The 21,455-nt window shown below is 37.0% G+C and overlaps 1 protein-coding gene across 1 annotated transcript in view; it reads left to right on the top strand.

Moving 5' to 3' along the window:
- The first annotated feature begins 462 nt into the window (after positions 1–462).
- Positions 463–21,455, top strand: part of STAB2 (stabilin 2) — an 80,102-nt gene continuing 59,109 nt past the window's right edge. Inside the window, exons 1-12 of the mRNA XM_026048128.1 lie at positions 463–600; positions 4,051–4,184; positions 4,732–4,847; positions 7,285–7,370; positions 8,081–8,150; positions 10,081–10,176; positions 10,478–10,603; positions 13,313–13,509; positions 14,368–14,501; positions 17,679–17,812; positions 19,554–19,636; positions 20,559–20,708. Of these exons, the coding sequence (XP_025903913.1) occupies positions 487–600; positions 4,051–4,184; positions 4,732–4,847; positions 7,285–7,370; positions 8,081–8,150; positions 10,081–10,176; positions 10,478–10,603; positions 13,313–13,509; positions 14,368–14,501; positions 17,679–17,812; positions 19,554–19,636; positions 20,559–20,708 (1,440 nt within the window). The 5' untranslated portion in view covers positions 463–486. The remainder of the gene's footprint in view (positions 601–4,050; positions 4,185–4,731; positions 4,848–7,284; positions 7,371–8,080; positions 8,151–10,080; positions 10,177–10,477; positions 10,604–13,312; positions 13,510–14,367; positions 14,502–17,678; positions 17,813–19,553; positions 19,637–20,558; positions 20,709–21,455) is intronic.

The raw sequence follows: 21,455 nt of genomic DNA, 5'->3' as shown, positions 1-21,455 counted from the left end.
TTCTCCCAGAACTGCATTGGGGGCAACCACCCTTATGATATTAGAACAAATAAGCCCATTTCCAGAGAATCTTTACTCTGCCTAATATCAATTGAACAAATGTAATGATAACAAGAAAAGCAGCTGCTCCAATCCTCAGTTTTTGTCTACTTAAAAAAAAAAAAAAAAAAAAAAAAAAAACTTCTGTCATAGCAGTTGAGTGTCCTTGTTTTTGCACCGTCAACAGCTTCAGAGAGAAGGATAAATGAACAGAGCCCTGTCAGGATATCCTGTCATTCAGTTAGAAAGGGTTTAGCAGTGAAAATTTTCAGCAAAGACCCTGCATTTTGAAATTTCTCTTGCCTAAAATTCATATGCCATATCATTCACTCATTTGCATTCAGAAAGAGAAGAGTCATTTTAAATTATTTGGTTAAAAATGCAGAAAAAGCATTAGTAACTCTAAAAAAAATTCATTTTATATCATAATTTTATTTTTCCTGTCGCATGACTCTGAAGAAAAACAAGTTGTTCACAATGGAGAAAAAGCTGGTTGTTTTATTCCTTATGATTTCTTTGGTTGCAATGAATTTGATTTCAGCATCACAAGTCCCTAATCAGGTAAGAAAAACCTTTTTATCCAAAAAATTAATTTTATATGTTTTTATTACATCATGGAGTGTGTGTGTGAGGGGGGGTTCAATATTAGAAAGAGAATGGTTATCAGATACTCTATCTTACAGGAAAGAAAGCCCACTGCAACAGTCACTGATATTATACAATGCATCATAAACCAATAGTTGCATAATTCAGTCCTCTGAAATCAACAGAACTGCATCTATTTAGCCCAGATAAGAACCTGGCTTGAAAGTTGTCATGAGTATGTTGCAAAAGTCTCTAGAAACTGATGAATGTGGCAGTAAGTTGTAGCTGACATGTTCATCAGAAGCAACAACAAATAAAAGTCATTAGATTTTCTGCTAGAACAGCTATTTTTGCAGGCAGAAAAATATGAAATTTAGCTACTGATAGTAATTGTRTAAAGTTATAAATGTAAATATGAGATTCATAGACTTTGGGAGAATGAGTGCCCCAAAAGCATAAGCCATGAACAAATGTTTCAGATCTGTGGAATTTTGCAAAATGCAGTTTCACCTTAGTTGTAGTGAGGAAAAAACATGTTGCAAGTCTGACCAAGGAATTACACATGCCGACATTTACCCATTTAAACTATCTCACAACAAGATGCTTTAAAATACTGTTTTCTGGAGGGAAAAAGTCCTGGAAAATATGTTATCTGATTCTCTGCATTATAAGAGAACATTTATAAACGACCTTTCCTCCATTTTTCCCAGTGGCAAAAAGGAAAAATGACAGAATAAGACAAAGTAGAAATAATTCCAGTATTATTGATTTTAGATCAAACACTTTAAAGCTGTGAGGGAGAGAAGAGTATAATCTATTTAGATTTTGGCGTTCAATAATCTCTTTGAAATATTCCAGAAGGTTGGGGTGCCTTTTATTTTTATTATTGGCAGGGGTGCCTTTTTGATGAATAATACTGCAATGAAGTAATTCCAGCCTTCTCTAGCCAGCAGCTTTTTATTCCTCAATATCCTACAAGTCCAGGAGTTTTTACAGCCTCAAACTCTTAATGATTTACCCAGCACCAGCTTAAGTAGCATACTCAGATAAAAACTTAGATAAAGATAGATAAATAGATAAATAGATAGATAGATAGATAGATAGATACTCTGCATTTATGATAATCCTTCAGTATCAATCACACAGCTTGGGCTCAGTGGAAATATTCATAGGAGTGAAGGTGCCCAGACTGTGCTGCTCATGTTGGATTGGTTCTAGCTATGGTGCCCGAGGAGCCTTGTGTTAAGCACAGGTTGCCTAATCACAGTACTAGTGCTAGGAGCAGGGTTTGGAAAGGCAAAATGCTTTAAAGGAGATGTGGGCTGCAAGTGTTGAAGCTGGCTCATGCTGACACCTTGCGAGGCACTTTGGAAGAGGAAGTGAAGTGCAGCAATGCTCTGCCTGCAGCTGCCTGAGAGCTGCAACCCAAGGAGCTGCAGTATCCTACATGTGCACTGCAGTCCAGTACTGCCTGCACAGCACACAGATTGCACTTTTGTGTGGAAATCACAGAACAAAACTATTGGAGCTTTTGCATCTTGCAACAAACAATGTAACCACTCCAGCATCGTGACAAATGATGACCCCAGACAGACCCTTGATATTAAACCAACCAAAGATCCTGTTGTAACATTGGTACACAAAATGTTAATAGGTGATTTGACCACACATGGGACAGATTTGGGATCTGCAATTCATTATGCACTGGAATTGCTCAGATGGGCTAGTTAGGACACTTCTGGTTCAGGAAGGCTATTGGCAAAGGGGGAAGGCTCCAGAGGAGGGGTCAGGAATTGAAGAACTAGGAAGCAGGATTCACAGCAAGGAATTCAAGAAACTGTATTTACTTAGTCGCACAAAGAAAATGTACTTTGATCTCAGGCTGCAAGTATTCATAGGAAGCGAGAAGTAAATCCGGTAATAGAGCAGCTTCCTGTCCATCATACAAAATATACAAAAGAAGTGGCTGTAAATTGAAGTGAAACAGCAAYGACAGACAAATTACTGCACAGATTATATACCCGGGTTTGTTGTGGATTCTCCATAACTGACAATTTTCAAATCAAATAGATGCTTTGTAAGAATAATTTGTATGTAAGGAGCTCCAGTACTGTGTGTTATTTTCAAGCATAATTGTCCTTCTGGCTTTATAATCTTTGAAACTAGCTATAATCTCCATGGACTATTATTATCATATGTAGATATTTTTAAATGCATGCTGCCACAACTGGTTCCTGCACACATGTTCACGTGCACATGTACACATACACACACACAAACAGTGAGCAGTTATTCAGGATAAACATTAAACATTTCCTCATGTTGGCCTGGCAGTTACTCAGACGTATTTGCCGTTATCTTAATTGAGTACTTAATTAAAATCTTAGTCAGTGAGTTAACTTACATTGTACTGTATGAGGTAGGGAAATCTGTTGTGTGCAATGTTGCCTGAGCGAATTAAGACCACCTATGTGGATCCACATTTAGAAAACCRTTAGTAAAAGGTTATCTCTGAACAGAATTCAACATTTCCTCTCCAAAACTGATAATTTCATTTAGTATTTTCTGTTGGAATTTTAAAATGGTATTTTGCTTTGGATCATTTCTCATCATTTGCGCATTATGAACTTATTTCTACAAATACTTAACAGGAAGACAGAAGAGGAAACCAACATTAGATGGAGTTCAGAAAAAAATCTTACTTTAAAATAGGTTGAGTGATAGGCTGAGTAGCAGAAAGCAGAGATCACTTTTAGTATATGGACATTGTCCAAACAGACATTTTTACGACCACAAAATGCAATGCTTCCTCTGTGACCTCCCTGATCGCTTTCTCTTTCTAGCCACCTTCTCAGTTCATTCACTGCATATTCACCCTTTAAGATACAGCCATGCTGATAATAGGAAACCCACCTTTTGAGAGGAGGAACAAAGCCTCATTGACTGCTCTGTACCCAGAGAGCAAAGAACAACTTCCTCTACATCTAATGTTCAATTTTACCCTTGAATGAAGAAGGTACTTGCTGGCACTTGTCCTTCTCTAACCTGCATTGTGACTGTAAACCACTTTCTGAATTAATGCTCAGTAGGCTGATGCTGTCTTCAGAACTCAGTGTTAAGTAGGCTGAAGTTAGCATTTGCTAATAAATAATTCTTAATAGAAATATGACACTTAGAAATATGACACTTAGAAAGAAATATGACACTTTCAAAAGTATTTGAAAGTATTTTGTGCTGAGAAGACAACTGAAAGCAGTCTATTTAACCTCAGAGCAGGGGTTTGTAACTGTTGAATACGAGCTAATGCCTGAGATTGAGAATACAACTGAGTTAAACTTGGTATTTTTTTTGGCAATTCCACTAGGGGAAGTTAGATCAACTCTGAAAGCTCTTTCTTTCTTTCTAATTAATCTTTTCCTATTATAGATGAAGAAGCAATGTGATCAAAAGCTGCTGATTCGAATGAAAACAGATTGTCTCCCTTGTTCTTTAAACCTCGAAACGCAGTGTCCTGCTGGGTACACCAAAACTACCAATGGAACTGGTATACCAGACTGCAGGTAGTCAATTCCTCATGAATTAGAAAATGTGAATTTCTATTAACATTTGTTTTAAGATCTGTTCTATGCATTTTTCTTTATAAATATTTATCTTTGACTTAACCAGTTCCAGAATTCAAGTTTCACTTAGAGTCATTTAGGTTCAGGTTAATCAGCAAAAGAAGAAGAAAATGAAAATTAGTACTATTTGCCTATGAAATTTATTTTTTGACTGATATTATAAAATGGTTTTCATACTTATTCTGCAGTTACTCAGTATGAATGATATAAATGTACAAATCATAGACTGAAGGCAGAAAGGATAGGAACATATTTCTCAAAAGAAAACCAAAATCTTATCTGATTTACAGATAAAAAGAGGAGCGAATGTAAATACTTATTGGGTGTTGGGTGTTGGGTGTTTTGGAGAAAATGCAATTACCTATTTTGAGCTTACTTAACTTTTAAAAATTCTTGATATTTACTTTTTAAAATGCATTTTCAAATAAAACCTTCAAATAAATTTCATTTAAGTATTTTAAAGTAACTTGAAACTTCTTTTCCTCAGGTATTATCTAGAAATTAAAACACACACTCTTTCTTTTCCTGGATGTCGGCATCTTTGTACGAAGGAATTTGAACAACCTGAGTGCTGTCAGGGTCACTGGGGCCCAGACTGTATGGGTAAGATCCTTTTTGAAAGAATTTGAATGAAATGCAGCAGTGAACCAGTTAAATTTCTTTACTTTTTGGCTTCCGGCATTCTTTKCTCTTTGTTCTCTTTCTGAAAAATGTTTTTTCTTCCAATTTTTTTAAACATCCAGAAACTGCTACAGGCCATATCTCAAGCAGCAAGAATCAGGAGTGCCTTTCCTCCAGTTGCCCTTTCCTCAGGAAAAGCCTTTCAACATCTCCTTAAGTACTTCAGGCTGTTGGAGTGGGCCACAAAATACTGATGAAGTTTCTCTGCCAAGGCAGAGCATTTCCTTCTTCAGATAAAGGCGTCGAGGCCTGAGTCAGTACCTGTGAAGTCCTTTTTCCTAGAAAATAGTTAAATATAATTCTAGCTTGGCCCAAACTATGATTTAACCACTCTCATTTATTTACTAAAGCAAAATCACGGAAATCCAACTTAACGCTACTTCTATAGGAAAAGTGCTGAGAAGGTAGTGCATGCTTCTGTTTTCCTCTGCAGAGAAAAATGCTCTCTAATAATCACTACTCTTATGCTTTTTTYACCATTTTCCCACCAAACTACAGCCAAGGTATCAGCCCCAGAGAGGCAGCACTACACCTGGTTATCCCTGCCAGCCTCAGGGTGCCCTGCGAGGCCACGTAAGGCGCTATGAGAGGCTCTAGGGAGCAAAGAGTTCACCATCCAGCCAGCCCTCAGCCTTGCCTGAGTCCTTGCAGAAGGTTGCACAAGCCAGAAGGCCCTCTTTTCCTCCAAATAAACTTCCTGGCCCCAAAAAACAAAGCCTCTGAGAATCACAGTCTCAGCATTGTTCCAGCTATCACTTCAAGGAAGATAACAGCTCTTTTCCTTATCGCAATCTCTGTAAGAGCATGCAGCATGTCTTGAAATGCTCAGAGGAAAAGCTAGTCCTTCCTGAGACTAGAGGAAAAATCCCTGACTTAGAGGTATACTTCACTTAAGCCTCTGATGGCAATGACAGAATAAGGTCTTAAATAGCACTCCAACTTCCTTAAATGATAGCATGTGCTGAAATGCATGTGTGAAAGAAAGAGGCGCCTTTTCCATTCTTTTCCTTCCGTTCCCTTGCATCCCCTCCCTGTGAGACCCCCAAGCTGCCCTCTTTGCCCTGGGAGGAAGGTGCACAGCCCATCCKGGAGTATCCAGGGGATCTCCATGCACTTCCCTCAGGCATCGCCAGAGCACAATTCCCCTTGCTCTTCCTGCACCCAGACCCTGAAAACACAGAATTATATCAAATCGTATCATTCAAAATATCTCATTTTAAAAAACCTGCTTACTATTTCAGACTACGCCTGCTGGGAGGGAAGTGATCTGCCCAAAAAGTTTCAATTTGAAAAATACTTGCAGAATAAACTCTATGAGGCGAAGAAACCAATGCACTTAAGCTCTTTTGGGCTAAGTATAAAAATTTGGCCTTCAAATTACTTTAGTTGTAAGAACCAAAAAAAAGTCTATTTTTTTTTTTTTTGGAAAACTTCCTAAACAAAAACAAAGAGCTTGACTYTTCTAAATACAAGTATTATGCCCCAATGATTATGCCAGTATTTCTCTAGTGTTCTACTGACATCCAGGAGCAGAGTCCCAAGCAGTGACTCCTTCAGAGTGACCAAGAACAAGTGCTTTGTGCTGCCTGACTAAGCTTGTAAAACAATAGGGTAATTTGCCAAATTTCCGATGGAGATAAAGCTGTCCTTCAGCAGTTCTACCAACACAAGTAATAAGACACAGGGAATCATGATGAAAACCAAAAGCAAAAAAAAAAAAAAAATCTTGTCAGCAATTTTTAAATTTTTAAAGTATCTTTATTCATATTTATACTGTCAATCAAATTTTCTCATGTTTTCCCTGTTTTTACATATTTAATAATTGAACAGTTTGTGTCTTAGTCCCAAGAATAAGACAAAACTCACATTATTCAGACAATAAGATTCATTGAAACCTATTTTCTAATTAAGAAATATACTACTTCATCTCAAATCTTAATAAATTATCTTATTTCAGCATGAATGAAGTAAACTAAAATTTTTTTCATGTAAATATTTTGATCAGACAGAGTCCATTTCTATCAAAAATATAACTTTTTAAAGCATGTGCAGAAAGAGAYGGATCAATGTGGAAAAATAAATATAGAGTGAAAAAAAGCAATATGGAAAAAACAAAATGATTTTCTATGCAATCCTTTGATTACAGTAACTATGCTAAACTGAAATACAAGACAGAGGTGATCGCCTCAGTGAAGCCAATATTACAGSAAAGATATTCAGGCTGTTCAAAAATAGTAGCCACCATTTGAGCTCCTTCTCTGACCCGAGGTTTGGCAGCCTCTGAGGCCTTCACCATGCTGAACAAGTGCTAGCTTAAGGATCAGAGCAACCTGGTTAATTGCTTACATATCATTTCTAGCATGTCCAGGAGGAGCTGCGTCACCATGCAACAACAGAGGAGTCTGCTCTCAGGGTATAAATGGGGACGGAACRTGCACCTGTCAGGTATGTCCTTTCTTTTTTAAGAAAAGAAAAAAGAAAACAAAACCCCCAAAAAGCAAATAATCTCTGCTAAGAAACAATATATATTGGTTTGTTCTAAACTTCACACTTTTTAAATTGAGCATGTTCAGGCAATATTATTCCAGAGCATCCTGTCTTCTTGAAACAATTGCTTTGAGTTCTTAAGTGTGTGCTATTACTTGTGAGTCCTTGCCCAAATCAAAAAGGACTGAATGTTCAATATAATGTTCCTTTGATGAAAGTACCATGTGCAGTGCTTAATAACTTCAGGCAAAAAGATCAGGAAAAACAAATCAAATGAATCTGGTCTGCTTCCTCTTTGGTTAATCTTTCCATTATATCAAAAGCACTCCTGTGGACATATGAAAAAGAGATGGAGAATGACAAATAGTTGGAAAATATAACCTAAAAATTTGAATAAAGCTGTGGGCATTCAGCTTGATTAATGTTTTTTATCGTTAGCTTGGTGGTCAGAGCATCTGGTGTGATTTGAAGATTTGCTAAAAAATAAAAAGAAAATCTCAGAAGGGAAAAAATAATTCAAATAGTTAATGTTTTCTGTTATTCCAGTAGTCATTTATTATTAGCTAACTGATTCTTTCACATTGTTAGTTTTTTTTTATAGTGAAATATGTTCACTACAGAACATAGATGAGAGATTTAAAGTTTGATTTCCTTTCTGTAATTCACAGAAAGGATTTAGTGGAACAGCCTGTGAAAAGTGTGCTGAAGATTATTTATTTGGCCCTGACTGTACATCTGGTAAGGTCTGAGCTTTCTTTATTGAAATGGGGGAAAACAGAATAAATGAAATTTGTTTTTGTATACTACAAGGTTATAGTGAATAGGTAGAGGACTTGAGTTTTTTTCCCAGTAAAAGCTGCTTCTAGCAACAAAAGAGGAAAAAATATAGAGCTGCTCAATTCCTCATTCCTAAAGTGGCTGCATTAAGTTCAAAATTGTACAAACACTCTCAGGGAAGTATTACAAAAACACCTTAATCTTATCTTCAATATCTTTGTTTTAGCCAACAATCTAATAAATTAGGGATTTGAATCATTTTTGCCACCTTAAGAAATTTCCAAGTAATCCTTCTTCAGAGACATAATTAAATTATCTTCTTAGTCTCCAAATTTAGTTTTGTTTCTAGTCTCCACAACACTTTGTGCAAGTATTTCCATAATTCATGTGAAAAGAAAATRTTTTGGCTTAGTTGTTTTATTTTTATTTATTTATCTATTTTTTACTATGTGATTATTTCATTGGTTGTTCTTACTTTAATTAAGAGAAAGGGAATGTAGTTTAAGGAAGGAATCAGAGCTATGTGCAGCATTTAGGATAATCAAAATATAACATCTCGTCCATTTCTTTTTTCTTTTTTCTTTTTTCTTTTTTCTTTTTTCTTTTTTCTTTTTTCTTTTTTCTTTTTTTCTTTTTTCTTTTTTCTTTTTTCTTTTTTCTTTTTTCTTTTTTCTTTTTTCTTTTTTCTTTTTTCTTTTTTTTTCTGTATTTTACATTCATTCCAGACTATTTCTGAGCATTAGACATGAAAAAAACAGATTATTTTTTCCCCCAAAAAATTACATATATTATCTCTTTCTTAAGTGGTAATAGCTCTTTATGTTCAAGCAAAATCCTTTGTTCCCTCAAGGTCGAAAGAAAGTTTCTCCTTAAAACAGATGAAAGACCCTACCTTAAATAACCTGTGCTGGCTTTTCAGCACTAATCCTACACTGCTGTGGATTAAAAGGACCTTTTTTTCCATCAGCTGTCCACTGGATGCCAGTGTTGATACGCATAAATGTAACTGAGCCCACTGGGCTATTTTTGTTAATCAATTCAGTATTGTTAATGTAATTACTTTCTGCACATCTACTGAAGGATTCAACTGCATATTAATTTAAGCACCATTTTATACTTCAGTCCTCAGGTATTTAATGTATTCCAAATTCTTTAAGTACCTGCAAAGACTGTGCATTTTTTACAAACCTTTTCAGCAATACCTCTGACATTGKCAATGTTTAAACAAGGCCTACTGACATAAGTAAAATATTACTAATAATTTTAATGTAGGTGGCTTGTATGAACACAGCATATGCTTGTAAAGGTAAATGGATAAACTACATACCTGCAACTTGAACAGGAAGTCACCAATATAAMAGTGCACACACTACAGGCTTTTCCTAGTGTAACTGTTCAGGGCCTTTTTAAAAAGCATCATTACCTTAATTGAAATGGTTCTATTAAAAAGTTTTAAAGTATACATAAGGGCAACTCTGAACACAGAGTTTTGTATGCAGAAATGACAGAATATAGGAACTAATAGGACCAAATAAACCCTGCATCAGTGACTACCTTTTAATTAATTAAATTCTATATTAACAAATATACTTGSTAGTTAGTTTGATGTTTGAAGCATAGGTCTACATAATAAACTTGAAGATATTCAGGCCCTGAGGCTTTYATTAGCCTACAAAATCAGTATTTGTTATGGTATATAGGTATGAGCATTGATCATCATATTAATGGAAGTCATAAATTCAGGAAATATGTCAAAGTTTGGTTTTGAAAATTGCACTTTGTAATATTTCCCACGTTGTTGGCTAGGACATTATTTGCCATGCRTAACCACTAAACATCTCCTTCCAAATACTGCTATTATTTAGTAAAGCCAATCCATGTCTCCATGTAGTTTGCAGTTGTGTTCATGGAGTGTGCAACAGCGGAATTTCAGGCGATGGAAGATGTATATGCTTGTCTGGATACCAAGGGCTTAGCTGTGAGGAGYGTAAGTATACTTTTTTTCTGCATAAGACATGTTCAGTAGCACTGATGCCATTAGAACTGGTGAGGACGAACAGACAATTAGTCTCACATTAAACACTCTAGAGCAAGCAAACACACACCCAGCCTCAAACCCTCTGTGGGATAACCGTACATAACTATCTTCAGCACTTCAGTCAGCAGACTGGAGCAACAGGACCAGCAGTCTCTACMTTGGAAGTTCCTTGAACTGGTAAACTGCAGAATGCAGTATCTCCTAACACAGTATATAGATGATGGTTAACCTATTATCCTCTGTCCCTCAGCAATAGCCGAATGTGAGGCCTTACAGTGCCCTGCAAACTCCAGGTGCTCTGCTTCTTCCGAAGACAGAACAAGGCTGGAATGTACATGTCTGCCCAATTACCATGGGAATGGTAAACAATGTGAACGTAAGTAATTTTGATGCCCACTGAGTTTTGAGAATACATCTCCATTAGTATTTTAGTTCAGATCAGGAGCGTACTTTTCAAATCTCATTGTTGTCTCAATTATCTTTTGGTTTATATCCCATAGCAGACTGAGCACACACAAACTAGATTCCTTCTGGATGAAACTGAACTATAGAATATGCTCTGAAACCTCATCAGTCCAGCTGCTAACAGGCTTCAATCCATACAGCCAATATAACAATACTCTGAATTCAATTCTCTGCAATGCATAGTGTGGATACTGTGTAATTAGCACCAGCTGCCCAACTGCTGCTCTTACAAAATCACTCCCATGAGGTCAATCTACTTGCTAAAGTGTGACCACGTAGGTTGCATCCATAAAAAYCAATGATAGTAACAAAGGGCTTATACTTATTGAATATCTGTCATGTGGTGGCTCAGCTTCACCACTAAATATAAACCCTGCAGTCAAGTAAAGTTAATTTTAGTCTTTCCTATTTTTCATGAATTACAATTAATAACACCTCAGCTAGAGGTACATATTCATTTGAGTTGTCTTCTTCCATTCCTCAGCTTGCTATTGAAAGCTGAAAGCCGCCATATTACAAGAAGCCAGATTTTCTTTCCTGTACTAGCATTATGTCTCACAGCACCTGCTCCTCTTCCTTTTTCCAAACCAATTGCAACAAAGAATCTGGTTGCATCTGATGCTGAAAACGATGAAATATGGATCTTGGATCACGCTGGAAATACCTCTTATCCTGCCTGGGGATTGCAGAATATATAATCCTCCTGGTCCTAATTGTGGTGCCCTTCCCTCTGAGTAAGATTAAAGACTGGTCTGGAGGAGGGCATCAGGGGCCAGACCACCCAATTAGTGAGGGTTAAGTTCCTTCAAGTAGGCAGTGAGCCAACATAGACAGTGAGCCCCAGAGAAACTGCAATGACCCACAGATGAAATGCACAAGAACTGAGCACAGGTTACCCTCAGAGGTTGCTGAGTCTCTGTGCTTGGAGACACCCAACTGCGCTCTCTTGGCTTTGGATTGATGCAGCTTGCATGAATSATGTTTCTCTGTCCCAGTCCCTTTAGAGACAGCAGTCACCTGTGACTTAAAGCAGTCTTACTTTTGGCCAGCTGGAAAACAAAGGACAAACAGCTCCAGCTCAATTATGTACATAAATCAGGAGAGCCGTGACTGCCCCCAACTCGGCAGTGTTGTTGCTTGTTCTTGGTTTGAGCATATGAGGTCATATACCTTGGTGTGATTTTGCACTGGACCAGAAGAGAATGCAAACAAAAGAAGGTGAGCCAGCAATGTGGCTTGTGGCCAAGAAGGCACAAGCCTTCTGGGTTGCATTAGGAAGAGCATTGCCTGCAGATTGAGATAATCCGCCCACTATGCTCAGCTCTGCTGAGGCCCCATCTAGATGTTGTGCCCAGTTCAGGACTCTCAAGTACAAGAGAGACATGTACAAGGCCTGTGAAGGGCTGCTGGGATGGTTAAGGGAGTGGAGCAGCTCTAATATGAGGAAAGGCTGAGAGAACTGGGGCTGTTCAGCCTGGAGAAGAGAGGACTGATGGAGGATCCACATGTATACTAATGGAAGTATATATGAAGTATATGAAGGAAAAATCTAAAGAGGACGAGACTGGACTCTTTTCAGTTGTACCCAGTGATAGGAGAGGCAACAGGCACAAACTGAAACACAAGAAGTTCTGAACATGARGAAAAGCTTCTTTACTTCGATGGTGACTGAGCACAAGAATAGGTTACTCAGAGAAGCTGCGGAGTCTCCTTGTTAGGAGATACTCAAAAGCTCGTTGGACAGGATGCTGGGCATGCTAGGTGTCCCTGTTTGAGCAGAGGGAGTGGACTAGGTAATCTCCAGAGGTCCCTTCAAACCCCAACCATTCCATGATTCTACCAAGAGCTAAACTGAGAGTTGTCAGCTCTCTCAGTCCCAGCWGAAGGGAGGGAACAGGGGAGATAAAAACAGTGAGCACTATCACCTTACAGGAGAGTCCTAAACCTGCCACCTTCCAGTTGCAATGTGTGATTGATTATACCCTAAACTAGACAAAAAAGAACCTGAAGATGCTCTCTAAGCATTACTGAATTTTGAACGAGGAAAAACAATGCCATCGCCTTGAAGAAGATGGYTCATTGAAATGAGTAGTGAGCTCCTAGTCTTTGTGAAAATGTGAAGTGTGGAAGACATAGCTAAAGTGCTTGCCAGCCAATTTCCCATAGAGTTGAACAGATGACATTATATTGTTTAATCACCGGAAAGAAAACAGTGAAGGCCTATTATATAGAGAAATATTTTCCTACTGAGCTAATATGCACTTAAAGCATTTACTGACTTCATCTCACCTACCTGACCTTCTCTGGTTATAATCCACAAGAAAACAGGGAAATAGTTGTGATACTTTACTGAGTACATTACATGTTTTAATCTGCTAACTCAGTTTCCCAAGTTAGAGGATTATTCCTTTATAAAAGCAAACAGTTGGTTGCTATGTTTATATTAAACACATTCCTCCTTTCTGTTTGCATGCTGCCATCATACTTCAGACTTGGCTATCATGAGAAGTTTAGTCTACCCAGGCTTTGTTTGTCATTGAGATGCTCTCCTAGATCCTTGTGCTCAATTTTAGAACTTTGGGTAATAATCCATTTATTTCCTCTCCTCTCTTTTTTAAAGCTGTCAATCCATGTGCCAAAAATGTCTGTGATTCCAATGCTGACTGCATTTTCCTTGGACCAAATCATCACAAATGTACCTGTAAAGAAGGTTACAGAGGTGACGGTCAAGTCTGCTTACCCATAGACCCTTGCCAAGCAATGTATGGAAATTGCCCTCCACAGTCTACTATTTGCATATATGATGGTCCAGGAAAGGTTAGTGTGGAACTGGAGCCCAGAGKGTTTTCTATTGTCAACAGCCTAATAAGATTTTCTCTCCAAAAAGTAGCCCTGCCAAAGGCACAAGAATACTGAAAGAGACCTCAGAAAGAACAAGCCCTATTCCTATCTTTGGCATAAGCCCTYTGATGACCCAGAGTCCTTTCCTAGACTATTTTTGCCAAAATTCACCTCTCCTAAATAGAGGCACTGACTTAAGTGGCTACCATATAAAAGCAAGATATTATTAACACTGTTGGGAAGTGGCTTAGATTTTCATGTTGTAAAAATTCTGTCTCTGATAGTGTGACTTCACTTGCCTGGCCACCCTGAAAAGCTGAATAGAGAGCCATGTAGGGTGGTTCTGGAGTTCACAGTCATACAAATTCCTCCACACAGGTGTCTCCCAGTGGTCTGCATACGTCTAGCAACCAGCTCTTGATTCATTTCAGTGATGACGTTGTAATGCCTCACTAGTTAATGATCTGTTTCCACACTTCTTTTGGGAGACTGTGGGAATAGAGATTTAAAAAAAAAAAAAGAAAAAGAAAAAAAGAAAAATCTGACCTATCCACACTGATCTGAAATGCTCCCAGGTCACAGAAATGAATCTGAGGCTTTAAGCTGAAAATGTTGTTCGGTAGCCAGTATTTTCTTGAGTAGGTAAAGCCGAGGAGTTGAATAAATATGGATAAGCCTTATGTTTGCATCTGAACTCACCAGGTGTTTAAGTAAGGCTTTTGAAGTTCACAGTTTTCAAATCTTAGTTCCTCCCTCAAAAAATAATAATAAAGCAGAAATCTATTACCTGTATATGTCTGTTTTTTTCTCACCTCTCCTTTACTTCTGATTTAGTCCCACTGTGAATGCAAAGAACATTACACAAACCTTGTACCTGGAAAAGGATGCAGCATGGAAGACATCTGTGAAACTAACAACACCTGCCATAAGAAAGCTAAATGCTCAATGTCTGCGCCTGGACAAATTATGTAAGTCTTTCTCCTTGTCAATGCTCACTCAGATTCCCCCTCTTTCCTCTAGTAAACTGGCTATAAAAACAAATTCAGTGGATGAATATTTCCAGAAGTTTCTTTATTGAGGAATTTAATGGTTTTAGTGTCAACCAGCTAGCAATTTTAGATTTCATCAAACCATTTGCTAAAACCTACTAAGTTTTATTTTTATCTCTCTCAGATACCATTTCTGCACTTGTAAATAAAAAGAGCCAAGATCTTTTTATATTCCTTAGGGCAAGCAGCACAGTCTGGCTCAGAGCTGAAGTCTCTTCCTCCTACAAAACAGAGTAACTGCCTGAAGGCAATGATCCCTATCCTTTTTGCTCTGCCTGGGCATTGTCTGGGAAAACACTAGCTGGTGGGGCCAAAAATATGCTTGGTAACATGTTAAAAATTAATCAATATTAATTACTGTAGGATAGCGCTCAAGCCAAGATCTTGGCTCATTTCAGCATGTTAATATAGATGTAATAAGCAATCTGACCCTCATGCTGCTCAAGGAACACTTAACTAGGCAGATTCCTGAAATCTTTGAATCAAGCACATGAGAAACAGCAAGACCTCTGGCAGAATATCTTTTCTATAACATAAATTTGATACACAAATCTTATAAGTCTGTTCAATGCAAAACTTAAGATTAACAGTAATTAACAGTAATATGTAATTTGAAATTACATATTTCTACAGTCCATTGAAGGCTGGATTTAAAAAGGTGCATTTCAAGTATTGATTTTCAGGAGCTGAGTGTTACAATGGGAGTGGCAATAGAGAGAATTATTTATAATTTGGAAACAAATTATTTGTCGTATAGATCTATAGATAAAATGTGTTCACTTGGGAAAATACTCTTGTTATCTATTCCTGAATAATCATGCACCTTACCTTTACAGTGAAAAAAAAACCTTGCAAATCTATGTGTATTTCTAACATTTATCTAGAATATATCCTAGTTCATTTTTGGAGTGTGTTACAGTATTCAAAAGACCTATGCACTTTGTGACAGCAGCATTAATACTAGAGCCAGATGCAAAACATTTAAGATTTAAGACTGAGGAATATTTCTATTTTATGTCAAGATCAAAATCCAAATTTTTATGAGTTGAAAAATTAAACTACCATCCTGGATCACATCAGTCAGCACCCTGCTTTCATAATTTCTCTCTTTTTCATAGTTGCAATTCAGCTTTCAACAGCTGAGGATTTTTTGACAATTTCAGAATGGGAAAATTAAAACTTTATTGTTTGTGGGAGGGAAACAATCCAAATGCCACATGTATCATTCATTCCATGACTTTTAGTGGGGGAAAAAACAAAAACAAACAAACAAAAAAAATGAAGAAATGAGTGGGATCTTAATCAACCCTAAAAAAGCCTATTTGTCAAAACTAAATCTATACTGAAAAGTCTCCAGTTCAGGTGAATCCCCTCATCAAAGAGGAACTTTGGAACAAGCAGCACTATTTGATTCAGATAGATACAGTCTTTCCAAAGTTATAATTGCAAAAGCTGTGGCATCATTACTGTATTTTGTCTGCTTCTAGATTTTAAATGCTTTTTTCTTTTTCCCCCTTTTTTGGTTTTTTTTTTTTTTTTTTAACTCTTTGTAAAACAGAGGGGTGTAGCAGAGTCCTCAAATCTTTCTTAAGTTTTTATTAAAGACACAGTTGCACTGTTAACCTTCCACATGTCATCAATTCTGCCATAATCAGATGATCTATACAGGAATGAATCTCTTATGCAGCCAAAGAGGTCATATTTATGGTTTTTGAATGGTATAATAAAGCAACCCTCCCCCCATTCTAGAAAAAAATCAAGATTGTCTCTGTTTCTGTTCCTTTATAGATCTTTTCTCAGTGAATGTTGACACTATGACGTTGTTTCAGCACAGTAATTAGAATCAGCCGTGAAGTTAAAAACCTTCAACTGGTGCAAAACCACACTCCATATTAGGCCATGTGGTCTTTGGTTTCCAAGCATAACTAGCCTTCCCTTAGCTGATCTTCATTATTGCTTTTTACTATGTACTCAATAGTTGTACCCTGGCTCTGCCTTCAATTTAGAAATTAACAGCTTCATAAACCAAACCTCTTTTAGATAATATTGAAGCAGAAGAGAGACATGGAAATTTGTGATTTCTGTCTCCAGATAAACCTAATTCCCTTCCCCCTCCTAGGTAACCTGAAGTAGTGACAGTTACTTAGTSTTTTCCAGTCACATATATACACCACTATATAGTTGTTAAACCCCTTAAATATTTTCATTCTATGTACTTTATATGTTGACAAGAGTCTAGTTTAATTTTAGCCATTGAAGATTTTAGCCACAGAGTCGATACCACCAGCCAGTCTTCCAGGCACAGCCAAACAGCAGTAGAACTTCTAACAAGTATAACAGAACCAAGACTGGCAAAAACAGATGGCATTGATGGTCACTCACTTCAAGACAGCTTGAAAGAGTTCAGATTTTTAGAAAGTGCTAACAAGTATAAGTCAACCACACGAACAACCAATGATTTCTTTTCCACGTCTCTTGCAATACTGAGTCCTTGAATAGCCATACGATTCGATTTCTGTGAGCCTTGTTTCCTCACTTATGGGACACAAAATGCTATGTTGACACTTTAGGTTGTTCTTTCACAAATGTTTCTTCGATTTTGTTTTGGTTGTAACTAGCCAGTTCAAATGCAGCCCATCTCAAGGTGATGCCTGTCGCTCTCACAGGCACAATGACTCAAGTAATGACTTCAAGTTCTATGTACCCAAGTACAATGTAACCAAAAAAGTTCTAAGCAGCAGAGATTTAAGGATGTCTTTGCCACAGAGTGATGGAATTCCACATTCATCGCACTGCCTAGTCCAAAGCAACAGAAGCCACAGAAATAGCTACCTGAGCAAGGGAAATCCACAGCTGGTCAAGAGATGAGTAAACAGTTTCATATCATTATTTAGTAAAGCATGGTACAACATCCATTCACCAGATGATAAACTGAGACCATGTAGAAGCAAAGATTAAAACATATTGATAGTTCCTAAAAATGCTTTCAGAGAAGTAACTAATAATACCTGGAGCAGGTTTAGCTAGAGCCTTGCTGATGTAGCAGTGCACACAACTGTGCTACAGTACACAGCTAAGGTGACAGTCTCTTCACAGGTGCACTTGCCAGAGGGGCTACATTGGGAATGGCTTTATGTGCTACGGGAACATCATGGAACGACTTAGAGACTTGAATGCTGAGGTGGGCGGACGGTGGCAGGGAAAGCTGACGTCTGCCTTATCTCTCATGGGTAAGTAACCAAATAGAGTCAGTTCTTAATGAGTGGATTAATCACACCCTGCCTATTCCCAGCAATCCTTGTAGCTGTAGGACAGTGCTGCTTAGTCCAAAGCACATCCAAATACTTACTGTAGTAGAATTTAATACTGAAAAAAATAAAACCCCTTAATAAAGATGAAACTGCCCTTTGCAAATCAGATGAGCGGCATAATATTCCTGATATTTCAGAGGTTTGGAAGTATATCATGAGAATAAGAAAAGGAAATGGCCTCTAAAGAAATAGAGGAGAAGGAATAGTAGAGGAATGATGTTACAGGGGAAAGAATTGCTGATAACTGGGCAGAGACTTTAGAAATCAGGACAGACTGTGCATTTATATGGACTACATATAAATATAGAGAAGTGCTCTTAGGAAATGGAAGACAAATTATTTGTGAAACACTTATTAGAAGGGGAAGAAATATGAAAAAAATGGTAAAGGATTCTTTCAGTTTCCTTAAGTAAGTCTCCTGGGCAACAATGTAAATATCAGATTGCAATTGTACAAGGATGCCAAAAGACTGAGATGTTCAAAGAAACGAGTGTAGCTTTTAGCAGTTATTGCAATCACCGTGTGCAGAAAACAACAGAACTGTCCCAATCAACTTCAGCTGCCATTCCACAGATCTGAGCTTTGAAAAAACACTGCTATAACTGAGTGACATTTTTGAGTTTAATTTGTAAATATGAGGGAATTTTTCATACTTAATATAATTTGCTTGCTGCTTTTCACTAAGGCCAATAAATTAAATTAAATATCCTTAATTCCTGACCAGAAAAGAAAAGGAATTCTGCATATCTCACTGAGGACAAAATCTGGCAATGACCTTAGTATACTGTGGCAATCCAGGGACATTGAAACCCCTGTTTAATTCAGTATTGAGTACTAGGCTACACTTTCTCTATAGTCCTCCTTATGTCTCTGAAAGTGCCTGACATTTGTTACCAACAATCCAAATTTTATATTGCTTAAGTTTTGGGYCTACATGCACTGTTTCATTTATCAGTCAAAAGCTACAGAGACACATTAATGCAAATGTTATTTTATCATATATATCATATATCACTCTACATTAATGCCTTTCAAAAACTAAGTAGAACATGTAGCAGAATAGTTCACACTGTATTTTAAGACAGCATATTAAGCTGAATTTTAAGATATATACTGTAGTACATCATACCTACAATAACTATAAAAGTGTTTTAAGTTCTAATTTTAAACCTGTGAAAAAGGGCTGAATATTAAAATATTTAATGGCTTCAACTATATAATTCATTGCTGTTATACCATTCTCCTGGAAACTACCATCTGAGTAGCAGATGAACTTTAATTACCTTGCAGTGCATTTTTTATTATTAGCTGTTTGCTGATCTTTGTATTACCAAAAGGTTATTATCAGCATTCCCCTCACCTGACAAAGACAGAATTAATTTAAAGTAGGAACCTGTTTTCCTGTAAAGACACTAATAAAACTCCAAAGAAGCCATGTTTTCATCACCTTCACCCTGATTTCCATGCTATGTAATCTGAGTTACTAAAAAATATTTTGCCTTATTCTGTAACAAATGCAACAGCACCTAGATTATGTTTGCCTTGCTTCTCACCTTTCACTACCAGATTTAAAAATCTTAAATTAAATTGACATTTAATAATCACCTATCTCCAAAAGCTTTTTAATACTCATTTGATCCTTTTTTTTCTCCTTTCTAAGAAAATGTCTATGAGTGGCCACTGAGTAGTCTGGGACCATTTACTGTGCTTGTACCAACAAACAAGGGGCTCAAAGGTATAAATGTAAGTAAGCAGAGAGCACTGTGAATAAGTGGCATTCAATTCTTTCAGCAATAAGAYGTGTGTTAAAAAGGGGGTTGATTCTACAATTCAGAAGAACTTTCTGCTCTAGCACACTTCTGGCTTACCATATAAGTTCAGGAGCCAGAGACGGTTTTCCTTACTTAAAAGAAAAGCAAAATGATTTTCTGAGTCAAGGCAGCATGCAGTTGTGCTTCAAGTACTGTTTGAATTGTCTTAAATGTGTATACCCCCTTTTTTTTTTGTTTTTAATCTAKTTGGAACAGGTTCTGATTTGAGGTCTGAATTTTCATCAGGAAAGTCTAAACTGAATTTTTAAGTAAGGCTGTTAAAAATATTTTTTAGTAGAAAAAAATCAAACATAACATTTTTAGTGATCAAACAGGGTTAAAATTGTGTTGTTATTTTGTCTCAAACTGTGCATATTTGAATTCTTGGGAGAAGAATAGGGAGAGTGGTAGGAAATAACACACTTAGGAAAGGGAATATTTTTCATTTATTTCACAGAGAAAAAGCAAAGTTTGCAGGTGGAAATGAAAAATTTTCCCAAATTTCTCTTGAATTAAGAGGAAAAAAAAATAAAAAAAAGACAGTACTTTTCTCTACCATCTCTATTTAGGGCTTAAAAAGCAGATTTTCAGATACTTAMCATTCAGCATCTTCTACTGAAGTCAGGAGATATCCTGATACGTTCCCTGCTTGTGCAGGGACATAAGGATGTAATCTAACCTGAAGTGAAATCAAGAGAGGCCCCTGCTCAGTTAAAACTCTATAATCTCATTTCAGAAGAAAACTCATTTYAGAAAGTAACAAGGGGAGGAGGATGTCATTCACAGTGTTGTTTTTTTTTTTTTTTAAGATAAAACCTGTATTGAAATACATCTCTGTCCTTTCACTCTTCTAGATAATGGACTTGCTGAATAATAATCTGAAAGCACAGTACTTTGTGAAACTCCATGTAATTGCTGGTCAGTTGAATACCAGTACTTTAAATAACACTAATGTAATATATACTCTGACTGGCAAGTCAGGGGAGATATCAAGAGGAGAAAAGGTAAGTGACCTTCCAGCCTACATCAGCAAATTTAATTCTTCACGTTTTAAGGAAGGAGTATAAAAGGTCTTCCCACCTTTTGTATTGCTTATGCAGAGAAGACATCAGCTGCATTGCAGACCTATGTTACACTGAGCAGCCCTAGACATCCTTTGAGCAGTGCAGCAAATACAAATTTTTAATAAAATATACATGCACATTATAATGAAAAAGTGGTGAAAGGTTCATTGSTGGATAGGCTTATTTGATATCAGAGAATACCAGGTCAGTTTCATCCCATAGTCTCAAAGATTTCTACAGATATATATAGCCATATGTATGTTTTCTATACATTAGACTGAAATCAAGCACTCTTTATGTTTTCTACTAGATTAGCAGCATCTGAGAAAAGAGACTTATTATATATTTTTTAAAGAATCTGCATTCCATTTGTAACAGGAAAATACCATTTCAGTCCCAGGCCTGTTAGTTTCCTGCACACTTCAGTACAGTGCATAATCAGCAACATTTTGTAGTTTTAAATATACATATAAGGAAATGGGTTGTAGTCCCCTAAGATAATGGGAGCTGACCACTATGCTACAACCGCATTTTAAATCATTTCTTGGCAAACTTTATTAGTAGCAATCATAAGAACCTGATTACATGCATTCCCTTCACCACAAAGCCAGTTCTGCCTGATATGCCTGTTTCTCTTCTGAGCCTTTCTGTCCTGGAACAAAACAATATGGTCAAGATCCAAAGGTT

This window comes from Nothoprocta perdicaria, unplaced genomic scaffold (genome assembly GCF_003342845.1).
Source record: "Nothoprocta perdicaria isolate Ctin4 unplaced genomic scaffold, notPer1 scaffold_510, whole genome shotgun sequence".
Taxonomy (NCBI): domain Eukaryota; kingdom Metazoa; phylum Chordata; class Aves; order Tinamiformes; family Tinamidae; genus Nothoprocta; species Nothoprocta perdicaria.
This window is presented reverse-complemented; position numbering and strand designations above follow the sequence as displayed.